The 12,067-nt window shown below is 32.3% G+C and overlaps 1 protein-coding gene and 2 pseudogenes across 3 annotated transcripts; 1 reads left to right on the plus strand and 2 right to left on the minus strand.

Moving 5' to 3' along the window:
* Nucleotides 1–58: 58 nt before the first annotated feature.
* Nucleotides 59–3,592, plus strand: LOC104725808 (plastidial pyruvate kinase 2). 2 transcript variants are annotated; one of them, XM_010444543.3, is made up of 12 exons: nt 59–496; nt 779–1,066; nt 1,155–1,320; nt 1,440–1,574; nt 1,702–1,812; nt 1,906–1,994; nt 2,175–2,237; nt 2,357–2,532; nt 2,610–2,712; nt 2,832–2,980; nt 3,064–3,172; nt 3,255–3,592. In XM_010444543.3, exons 1-12 carry the CDS (start codon nt 248–250, stop codon nt 3,360–3,362), a joined length of 1,746 nt encoding a protein of 581 aa, XP_010442845.2. In that variant the 5' UTR covers nt 59–247; the 3' UTR covers nt 3,363–3,592. The 2 variants fall into 2 exon arrangements, with proteins under 2 accessions (XP_010442845.2, XP_087329218.1); XM_087473092.1 differs by having other exon boundaries at nt 64–496; nt 1,686–1,812.
* A 4,619-nt stretch (nt 3,593–8,211) lies between these two features.
* LOC147935383 (putative F-box protein At5g66830 pseudogene) lies at nt 8,212–9,161 on the minus strand (annotated as a pseudogene). The gene has a single exon (XR_015570686.1). The product of XR_015570686.1 is annotated as a putative F-box protein At5g66830 pseudogene (transcript).
* Nucleotides 9,162–9,282: 121 nt separating this feature from the next.
* LOC104728840 (putative F-box protein At5g66830 pseudogene) lies at nt 9,283–10,109 on the minus strand (annotated as a pseudogene).
* Between the last annotated feature and the right edge of the window lie 1,958 nt (nt 10,110–12,067).

Genomic DNA, 12,067 nt, shown 5'->3' on the forward strand with positions numbered 1-12,067 from the left:
TTTGTCTTTTTTTTTTTTTTTTTTTTTTTTTTATTAGTTCTAATCAAAATTTTCCAACTACTTAATGATTTGTTACGTTTCGATACGAACAAAGCAATTTTCTCCTTCGTCTTCGTAAGTTCCGCCGAAAAGAACCAAATCCTTCACTACTCTCTCTGAGCTTACGACACCTCTCTCTCTCTTCTCATTCTTTTGTAACTTCACAATTCTTCGAATTCATTGATCCTTCTTCTCTTCGGAAACAGAAATGGCTCAAGTGGTTGCTACCAGGTCGATTCAAGGCTCTATCTTGTGTTTCAACAACGGTGGATCTGTGTCTACAAGATCCGAGAAGAAGCTTTTGAAGCCGGCGAGTTTTGCAGTGAAGGTTCTTGGAAACGAAGCGAAGAGAAGTGGAAGAGTCTCTTTGAGAAGCAGAAGAGTGATTGATACCACTGTGAGATCTGCTCGTGTTGAGACTGAAGTGATTCCTGTTTCTCCTGAAGATGTGCCTAACGTATGTGTAATAAGCCTTGTATGCTTTTTTGTATGCGGCTATGTGTTTTGTCTTTTTTGGGTGTTGGGTTTTGTACTAGTTGAGATAGCGTTTTAATTTGATCTTTTTCACCAATAATAACTATCCATTTCGAGTTGATGTTGGATGAGACAGCTTTAAAGTCTATGGTTTAGGTTTTACTGAGAATTTTTTGATGCTTTGTGTAGATTTCATATGTGTAAGCTGATTATATGTTTTTTCCCTTTTTTTTTTTTTTTTGTTTTGGGTTCAATGTGGATTTAGAGAGAGGAGCAGCTGGAGAGGTTGTTGGAGATACAGCAGTTTGGTGACACATCGGTAGGGATGTGGTCGAAGCCGACTGTAAGGAGGAAGACAAAGATTGTTTGCACCGTTGGTCCTTCTACCAACACAAGAGAGATGATATGGAAATTGGCTGAAGCTGGGATGAATGTTGCTAGGATGAACATGTCTCATGGTGATCATGCTTCACATAAGAAGGTTATTGATTTGGTTAAAGAATACAATGCACAGACTAAAGACAACACCATTGCTATTATGCTTGACACCAAGGTTTGTTTTTTTTTGTTTCCCATTTTATTCAGAGTTTGTCTTCTCAGTCATGTATCTTGTTTGACGATTTAGTTTCATTGTTCCATAGGGTCCAGAAGTTAGGAGTGGAGATTTACCCCAACCAATTATGTTAGATCCAGGTCAAGAGTTTACTTTTACTATTGAGAGAGGTGTCAGCACACCAAGTTGTGTCAGTGTTAACTATGATGATTTCGTCAATGATGTGGAAGCGGGTGACATGCTCCTTGTTGATGGTAAGTATATTTTAATGTTTGGTGTAAAAGGGTTTAGATCTCCTTTGACATGCCTCTGAAAGAGATGCACTTGGTTTAGTCTTTTCCACTATATTGATGGCTCTATTACTATGTTCCAGGTGGTATGATGTCGTTTATGGTGACGTCTAAGACCAAAGACTCTGTGAAATGTGAAGTTGTTGATGGTGGAGAACTTAAGTCAAGGAGACACTTGAATGTCCGAGGAAAGAGTGCAACATTACCTTCTATCACTGGTTAGAATTTCTGTGTTAACTCTCTTTTTCACTTTTTCTTGTTGCTTAGATTGAACTGTTGCATATTTAAGTCTGAAAGATCTTATTCTGATACTTATTTTTTTGTGTAAGTATTTTCTTCTTGCAGAGAAGGATTGGGAGGATATTAAATTTGGAGTGGAGAACAAAGTTGACTTTTATGCGGTGTCCTTTGTCAAAGATGCTCAAGTGGTACACGAATTGAAGAAATACCTTCAAAGTAAATATGTGGAACCACAAGCCTGTCCTAAGTGAATGGTTTGCCTATGATTTTCATTCTAATCTTGAGATTTTTTGTTACCAATATTTGCAGATTGTGGTGCCGACATACACGTGATAGTGAAGATTGAAAGTGCTGACTCCATACCTAACTTGCACTCCATTATCACAGCATCAGATGGGGTGATCTTTTCTGTCAACCTTCTCTAGTTTGTTCTTTTTGCTTTTATACGTATTACAGTACATAATCTCCTTATGTGAGAGCAACTGGTTGGATATTGTTTTAAAAAAATAATATATATTCTGGTTGGAATGGCCCTTGTGCATGTGATTGTCTAATTAGATTTTGTGTATGTCTTCCAGGCAATGGTTGCTAGAGGTGATCTTGGTGCAGAGCTTCCAATTGAAGAAGTCCCCATTCTTCAGGTTAGCACTTGCCTCTTATTTAAGATAAACCAAAGAACAAGTTTTGCAATTTCCTCAGATATAGAACATGCGGCAAATTTTCTTGCAGTTAAAACTCTGCTTTGATTTTGAAAATACAGGAGAAGATCATTAACCTATGCCGTAGCATGGGAAAAGCTGTTATTGTTGCGACTAACATGCTTGAGAGTATGATAGTTCATCCAACTCCAACCCGGGCAGAGGTCTCAGACATTGCTATCGCTGTTAGAGAAGGTGCTGATGCAGTAATGCTTTCTGGAGAAACTGCTCACGGAAAGTAAGTGGCAGATTTTTTTCAGCTAATCTACTGATTTAGTGTAAATACACATTAATCTGAACTTTACTTGGTATCAGGTTCCCATTGAAAGCTGCTGGAGTGATGCACACTGTTGCATTGCGAACAGAAGCGACCATTACTAGCGGTGATATGCCACCTAATCTTGGTCAAGCCTTCAAGGTAAGCTGCGCCTGATTCTCTCTCTACTCTTGAAACTTTGCACCATTGAGTATTTATGTAGGGAAGTCTATCTGCTATCTAATCTGTACTAACAAGAACATGTTTTTTAATCTCTGTAGAACCATATGAGTGAGATGTTTGCATACCATGCATCCATGATGTCCAACACGCTTGGCACTTCAACTGTTGTCTTCACCAGAACTGGTTTCATGGCTATATTGCTAAGTCACTATCGTCCTTCCGGCACAATCTATGCCTTCACAAATGAGTAAGTATTCCATCTTTTACAACATTGACTACTTTGACAAGTGTTTTGTTTTAGAAACTCACAGTAGAGGTTTTGCTCTGCAGGAAAAAAATACAGCAAAGATTAGCTTTGTATCAAGGCGTATGCCCCATATATATGGAGTTCGCAGATGATGCAGAAGAAACTTTTGCTAATGCTTTGGCTACACTACTGGTAAAATCCATCTCCCCCAACTAGATATAGCTTTCGTTTAGTGTTTTATTGGGATTTAAGAGTTGAACTTTGGATGAAACAGAAACAAGGAATGGTGAAGAAGGGAGAGCAAATAGCAATCGTACAGAGTGGAACACAGCCAATCTGGCGATCTCAATCGACACATAACATCCAAGTCCGCAAGGTCTAAAGCTTCTTTTTAAGATCTCACTTGGTCGGTGTCCTTAATATGTAGAACCGGGTTTTTGGGTAATTTCCGTTGCATGTCTCTTGTACTCTAAAACTTGTTTGCTGTATCTTCTTCAGTTTTGTTTATGTTTTTTCTACGATTATACGTTTTTGCAGACACTCTTAGCTCATTAGTTGTTAGTATGAATTATATTCAGCTGATGATCAAAATAAAGCAAGCAGTTATAAACATGTACTTATATTATATATGCCACTCAAAAAGATATTAAATGAAGGAGGACGTAACGTGTAACTTTTTACTGTATGGATTGAAATTCTTTTTATTTATATTATTATTTTAGAATAAAATATAATTTATATGATTGTTTGTAAAAGTATTTTGATAAAACATTATGTAATAAAATCATATGCTAAATATGATGGTTTGAAAAACACATATATTTTGTAAGTTTTGTATTGTTAATTTTGTAATTTCATGTATAAGAAATGATTATGTTTGTTGTTTGTTTTTATTTTAATTTTTGAACATGTTTGGTGAAAGTTTTTTAATACGATCCGTGCTTAGGTAAGATTTTATTTTCAACTGCAATAAGATCTCGGAAATCACGATTAAGCGTGATAAATTGTCAAGATTTTATTCCTTTTTACGCCTAATCGTATATTTGTATGCCTAACAGTATATATTTTGTAACAATACATGGAATACTAAAGATTTTACTTTGGAAATTGTATAAATTATTGGAATATTCTCATTAAGAGAATTCTTTGGGATATTCTTAAATGTATTCATATAACCCATGAATTGATCAATTTATAATCTTTTTTCAACCTATACTAGGTTTTGAACCCACGCTACGCGTGGGTTTATTTGATATATTTTGATAAAAATTATATATGATTGATTACGATAATAAAATATTATCTCATAAAAAAATTGAAATTATTACTAAGGAAAAAAATAAATTTCAGATACACAATTTTTTTAAATATAAAAATCGGCTGTGTTATAAAATCAAATCTGATAAAAAAAATCATAAATTTAACTTGACGTCCAGGCGAGGCAAATCAAACTGATGACTTCACATATCCTAAACCATTTTCTTTGACCACCAAAAAAACGAAACAATTTTATAATCATGAATTTAATTCGTTTTCATATTTAATTGATCGCTACCATCTATGTTTTCGTGTTTTTTATTCAATGTTTTCTTATTCTTCATATTCTTTCTTGTCATTTTCATTGTCAAATTTTGTGTTAATTGTCATCGTAACTTTTACCGTTTGGTTCTTCGTTATACTCTTTTTCTTCTTCTTCCTCGTCAACTTCTTCACATTCTTCCACTGAAAAACTTTTTTTTTAGACTACCACACAACTTGTTAACCCATCAAACTCCAAGAACAAAATCATTTCTTTTCTCATAAAATTTGTAAAATTCATGATTACCAGCATAGTCAACACATGCACCCAATTATTGACAATTTTATCCATATACTTATTTGGTTTTAGATCCACGCATTTAGAAACTTCTCAAACCAAAATCCTTACTTGGTTTATAATATTTTAAAAACATAATAAAATATACTAATAATTATTTATTTAATATGAATCATATGATATATAGAAATATGAGTACACTATAAGAACATATTAATTATAAATTAATAATATCAATTATATTATATCATCAAATAATATCAACTGTATCATATTATCAAATAACTGTAACCGTATATAACAGTAACCGCTTGAACCGTAACCGTAGTTAAACGGTTCTGGTTAAGGTTACAAAAATTTCTAACCATAACCGATGGTTAATAAAACTTAACCGTGACAACCGTAACCTTGGTCATGCCTATGTATAGCTAATAAAACATGTGTGTTTGTCGTCCATTTTTCTTCTTTAAACCTCAAAATTTGACTCAAACATCAAATTAAGGTCTTGCGATGTCAATCCTTCTTCCTTAGACCCAAAAATAAAAAAATTAATGAAAGAATATTAACTCATCTATAAAATCATACACAAAAATATGTTTTACAGCTCATAAGAAATAAAAAGCATAAATGTAGATAAATAAGATAATTTATGTTTTGCATCAATATTTATAATATTTTAAACTTTTAAAAGGTTTCGAAATATAAAATTTGAACCTTTTAATTTTTTTTAATATTTATAATATTTTAAACTTTTAAAATTTAAAACTTATAATATTTAAAAACTTTTTAAAAGCTAGGAACTTTTAAAAGTTTCAATATTTATAATATTTAAACTTTTAAAAATTTTAAATATTATAATATTTTTTTGAAACTGTTTAAAATTTAATTTGATCAAATAAAAAAATAGATCAAACCAAATAAAACTTTTAAACTTGGACGCCTGATAAATTAAGCTTTCATGCTCATTCGTTGTTGGAAGCATATTAATCTTATTTTTAATAGTTCTGAAATATTGTCTAAAAAATTTTTAACCGACGTGGGATATTGTTTTTAGTTCTTTGATTTCCATAAATTTAAAATTTTCCTTTTTAAAAAAAAATCTGTAAATTTAAAAAATGTTAATGAATGACAAAAAAATTGTGTAAATTTAAAACCTGCAACAAGAATAAAGGACGACAAAGAGAGAAAGAGACGACATATTGATGACCAATTACAAAAAAAAAAAAAGACAACATATGTGTACAATACTACAATCAATACTAAAAAGCTTGGGTATATATTTTAATATTTTGATTTGTTTGTCAATTTTTAATAAATTAATAGCTTTTTTTTTTAAATGAAGCACATAGCATATTATTTTGCCATGTGAAATAAACAACATCACCTAAATGAAATTAAACCAAACTTGACCGTAATTTATAAACCAAACTGGTTCAAACTTTGTTTCAACGAGAACCTTCCTTAGCAGACACCAGTAGTATTTATGATCGACGACTGATTTCAGTATATATAACCAAAATGGGTTTTACTTTTACGTAAGGTGAACCAGAGCCCACCATCATCTCAATCATAAACCCCAAAAAGGAAATGTCAATGACAAAAAAAAATGTTTTTGATGGATTTCTTTTTTGACTAAAAATATTCTATAAAGTTTCATATCCCAACGAAAGAATGGTCGAACAATTTTGAACACAAGTTCGACTCATATGAGTTAATTTTTCCGAGGTGAGAAAAAACATATTTTCATTATATGTTTAATAATTAATTAACTAATCTCATAAACATGTAAGGAAGTAGAGTTGATATAACACAATCAAACAATTTTTTAAACAAAAAATTCTTAAAAATCTCCACGGTGTTGATAAAAACATTAAATAGCAAAAGTCAAAATTGATAAAATAAAATAAAATAACTAACAATAATAATAATAATGGTCCTCCAATACATCCTAATACAAGAAAAAAAATTGATTTTAATCTACAATTTCATTACAATAATAAACTAACAACACATAATAACAAAAACCTAAAACCAAAAATATTACCAATAAACATTGTCAAAAACTATATTAATATTTTTTTTAATTACAAACACATATAAAATTATCCAAAAATAATAAAAATAAAAATATAATATAAAACAGTCCCGCGGCGTAGCGCCGGTACTAACCTAGTTTAACTAAAAGAAATGTTTTTCTTTTACCAAAACTTAAAACCTAGAGACCTCTCTATGGAAAAGAGCTACTTTACCTGAGGTATAGGTTTTTTATATTGGTTATTTGGTTGTAGCTGTTGTATGTGTTTTGTAAGTTGACAATTAACACTTTACTGTTTACGACACATTATATAGCTGATGACCTGTTTAATTCTAAAGAAATGTGTCTATAAACCGAAAGATGCCCCAAGGAAAAAGAAGCAACCGATTTATACTTGTGGTTTTGAATGTGAAGAGGCAGAGGGAAACAATGAGAAAACCATTTTCGTTAAGGGATTTAATTCTAAATTTCCTAGGGATGAAATCAAGAATGCATTGAGTAACCATTTCGGATCGTGTGGAGAGATCACAAGGGTTTTTGTTCCCATAGTGTGTGAAACCGGTGTTTCCATAGGGTTTGAGACTTTCTTCCTAGATTTTTTTTTTTAATTTGTGACAACGAACTCAAGTTAAATGTAAACTAAAAAACGTATATTTTCTTGTTACAGATTTGCTTTCATGAATTTTAAAAAAAGGCAAAAAGAAGGCGTTAGCACTCAGTGGAAGTTACTTGGGAGGAAGGAAGCTTGAGGTGATGTTTGCTAAATTTAGAGATGAATACTATGGCTATACTGATTTTGGTGGGTGTGATCGGTTTATAAAAGCTATTAACCGTTGTTGGGGTGGGAGTAAGATTTATTGATTCTTGATTATTGATTTTTGATAACAAAGTGACTTCTTGTTACTGCCTTTTCGCAGTCCAGAGCGACCAACCACATCTAATATTGGTCGTTTTTACGGTTGTTGATACTTGTTTCTTGACCGTTACGTCAAACTTATTTTATTTTTATTGTCTAGATTACATAAATATCGTAGAATTATAGAATGAGGTAACTCGCGGACCATACAAGAACCATCAGACCTACCATTCCAACTCCAATAGTGGCTACAACCATAAGGGTTAGGGATAGGGACTTGTTACTTGTACTGGTAAACCACAGAAGAGAAGGAGACAATCACGATCAAATTATCGATAACACACCGTATACCTTGTGAGTTGTGAGTAATATCTTTCATCATCATACGAACTTGGTACGTACTTGTCTGTTTTGCAAGTAAACTTACCTTTAAATATTTTTCTGGTTCTCAGGCCATTGGAAAGCGTCCTTATTGTGTTCATGGCTTAATTTATTATTACTCTATATGTCATCAAGGATGGTTTTGTTGGCTTTATTCTTCATTTCTTAATTACTCCAAACCCACAAGAAGAGAAAACGAAATACTCTACCAAATTTTGTAACAATTAAATATTAAGAGAATACGCACGTAGATATAAAAAAACAAATGAGGAATCATTCTCGTTTAAAACTTGGCAAAAACCATCGAGCTCTGGAACAGGGAAAGGAAGAGCAAACAAACCGGTGGGGTAGTTCGACCGTGTTTGAACCGAGGTCGACTACGAAGATGGAATTGCTTTTGATTCCTTGCATGTCCTTAGCAAGCACTGTGATACCCAAATCCAAAAGCATCGCCTCGTCTCCCAAAGAAAAAACTTCCTCCCACTCGTTGTTCCCTAACATCTTGTAGATTTCAAATTCCCATATCTCGGAAAAACTAGGACGATGGCACTTAACGATTAAGACATCTCCGGTTAGCGTGACTACCAAGTTGTCCTTAAAGTGAGCCGCCTGGTCCTTCCTTGGGATTCCAGGGAGTCTCATGCAAAAACCTCCTGGTTGTTTTAAGCATCCACTTACGCTAGTTTTGAAAACTCTAACCGGAGTGTTGTCTTGAGAAAAATCGAAGATCTTGAGGTTATAATAGTTGAGACAGTAGAGCTTGTGATCCTTGTAAACCATGCTAAAACACTCTTCGATACCTGACAAGGTTGGGATTTGTTTCCACGAGTTGTCTCCTCTCTTGAAAGAAATGGCATAGTCTTCGTCAGCCATTCCAATAACTAAGCTATGCTGCACCGAGACGAGTACTGATACGGGATACGGGTACGGGGACGGGGACAGAAAACGGCAAACTAAATTTTTAGGGGTACGGGTACGGCAGGGGTATGTCAGTTTTATAATATATAAAATATAAAAATATCCATAAATTAGTAAAATAAAATAAATAAAGTCACTTATACATAATTTTCATGAAACAAAACATGACTATAATATATTAAATAATAATTAAAATAAGTTATTTTTTGAGAAACTCATTCTCAAAGCTAAACAGAGAAGTTTGTCTTAACAAAAAAAAACAGAGAAGTTTGTGTGTTTTGGTTCAGTAAGAATGCAAAAAGATGAGATATATAGAACATTGATATTTGTAAACTTTTTTTTTTTTTTTTCAAACGATATTTGTAATACCCTAATTGTATAATATTTAAAAGGTTAATTTTCCTTTTCTTTTTCGGGCAATGGAAGAAAAACAGTTAAATTCCCTATTTTACAATAGAAACGTTTCCGTGTCGTTTCTTCGCCGTCCCTGTACCTGAAACGTTTCCGGGTTACGTCATGGAACTGCCGTCCCCGTGCTAACTAAGTAGTCTTTGGTTTTCTCGTCGATCCATAATACAGGACAGGTGAGTCCATACTCTGTTTCGAAAGTGGGTAGATTGATTCTCTCGCCGGTTAAAAGATCGAGAATATAAAGATTAAACCGATGGTCGTCCATGTATTTATACTGTGGTTGCATGAGAAGCCAGCTTTTGTAAGTTGCCACACAAAAGCTCTTGGCGAAATCATTGCCTTGGTTTGGAGTTTTGTACATGTTGTATTTTTTTTCAGGGTTGAAAAGGAGACAGTAATTGTTGTGGTCGGGATCGTTGCCCTTAGGGAATCGAATCATCCAAGGGATTTGGTTATTTGGCTGAGAGTTTCTTGAAACTGATTGCCAAGAGAAACAGACTGATTTAGCTCGTTGGAAATCTGCGAAACTAAGGCGGTCAAACACCAATTGTAGGAGATCTGAAGGAAGCTTGGACCAGGAATGGGAATGGGAATGCGAATGGGTATTTCTTCTTCTCTGCGCCAACGGCTGAAGAAGACCATCATCCGTGAGTGGACCATATCCATGGGGTTCAAGGGATAGCGGAGACCGGAGAGGCCATATTATGGAATTTTAGATCCCTTCTCAATGACAGTATTTGACAAAAAGGGAGAAAGAGAGAAACGATCGATTCTGTGAGGGTGACATTGGTTTTGCACTGTGACGGTAAAAAGTTTTGAAAGTCTTCACAGATTTTTTTACCAATGAGGTTTTTTTTTTTTTTCGTTTTATTTAATTAGTTGTTGTAAGGTTCTTAATTAGTTTTTGGCTTTATTCTTTTCAGTATTTTTTAAAGCCCCATGAACGTCACTTTAAAAATAGAACAAAAATAAAAGCCATCAGTTTTTTTTCACTATTTTTCTTCCCCATATATATAGAATCTTATTATATAAAGTTGGATTTTGAAAGTTAGTCATTACCATGATTTTGACACGTGTTAAATTACTAATATGAGATTTTGACATGTATAAAAGTTAATATTTAATAGAAAATTTAAGATTACAACAAAAAACAGAAAATTTGTTTTAAACAATATTAATAATGTAAAAAGATAATTATAAAAAAAATTATCCAAATCAAGCAGTTTTTTTAAATAATTATAAGGAGAATATATATATATATATATAATTCATAATATTCGAAATTATAAAATTATTTACTTATTTTAATTTGAAGTTATTAATTCTACAAAAAACATAAAAAAGGGATTAAGGAAAATATACAGAAAATTATTAATTATAAAAAATGTAAATACTCACTTCTATATAAACATAGATCGTCTCATATTATTCATCTAACAAAATAATTTATTCAAAAATATTGCTTTCAACTTTGTTCTATTGGTCAAACCTTTTTGATGGGAAGACAAATTTTTCTTATTTTTTTAAACCAAAATATACTCCTACTTACAGTTTGGAATAGGTAATATTAGTATGTTGACCAAAAAAAATTTAACATTAATATATGAATCGTCTTTTTCTAATACTATATTTTAAAATTTATTATAGCAGCTTTATATTGTTTTGTTTAATTTATATTTTCATTTTTGAATTATTTGAGATTCATATATTAATGTGCTTATAATTTTCTATTATTTCATTAATTATATCAAATTATTTTTTTCTAATTTTTCAACCTTGATTGGTTGGTCATAGACCTTTTTTTTGTGCAAACATAATTGTTACGATTCGTTCAATTTCAAAAGGAGAAAAAGGAGAAATAAAATAGGCTAATCAAACACAAGCCTACAACAAACATAGATATATTGGAAAAACATAAATTATTGTTGATAAATCCATAGGAGCTTGGAGACAGAGGCTACAACATAGTGTTTCAAATAAATTTTCATGAATACATTGGGAATTTTAACATTAGTTACTATCAAAAGATTTTGTGACGTTGGAAAATGGTATTTAGTTTCATTGGTTGCTGGAGCAAGCCACTTTGAGATAGCTAAAAGACGTGAACATGTTCTCTCCACACAAGAGGAAGACAGAGCCGAGGTTCTCTCTATAGTGGACGAGGTTGGACGCAAGGTTATCTACCCAAGAGAGGAAGGTGGGGGAGGTTGGATGTAAGGTTATCTCCCCAAGGGAGGAAGGCGGAACGAAGGTTCTCTCCATGGTGGAAGAGGTTGGACGCAAGATTCTCTTCATAAGGGAGGAGGGCAGAACCGAGATTCTCTCTATGGTTAGTCATACACTATTGTGATGTAATTTATTTTTTATTCAAAATGTTTTGAGCCAACAATTTTAGTGATAAAAGAAACTATGCAAAAGTGAAAGTAAAGATATATATAATAGTTGGCTTAATTGGTTCATATAGACATTTTCTAGGTGGTGGTAAATAATATATTTGTAACATAGAGTATATCTAGGTGTAAAAAATACACTTTTAATGGTAACATACATAAAAGATTTGTATATGGATATAAATCAGTGTATTATAGCAAAAAATAATAATAAAAAAATAATGTACAATAAATTCTTTATTAAATTTAATTCTATTTACAAAACTTTAAATTCGTACAT

Source organism: Camelina sativa, chromosome 11 (genome assembly GCF_030686135.1).
Source record: "Camelina sativa cultivar CO46 ecotype springtype chromosome 11, ASM3068613v1".
In the NCBI taxonomy this organism is placed as follows: Eukaryota; Viridiplantae; Streptophyta; class Magnoliopsida; order Brassicales; family Brassicaceae; genus Camelina; species Camelina sativa.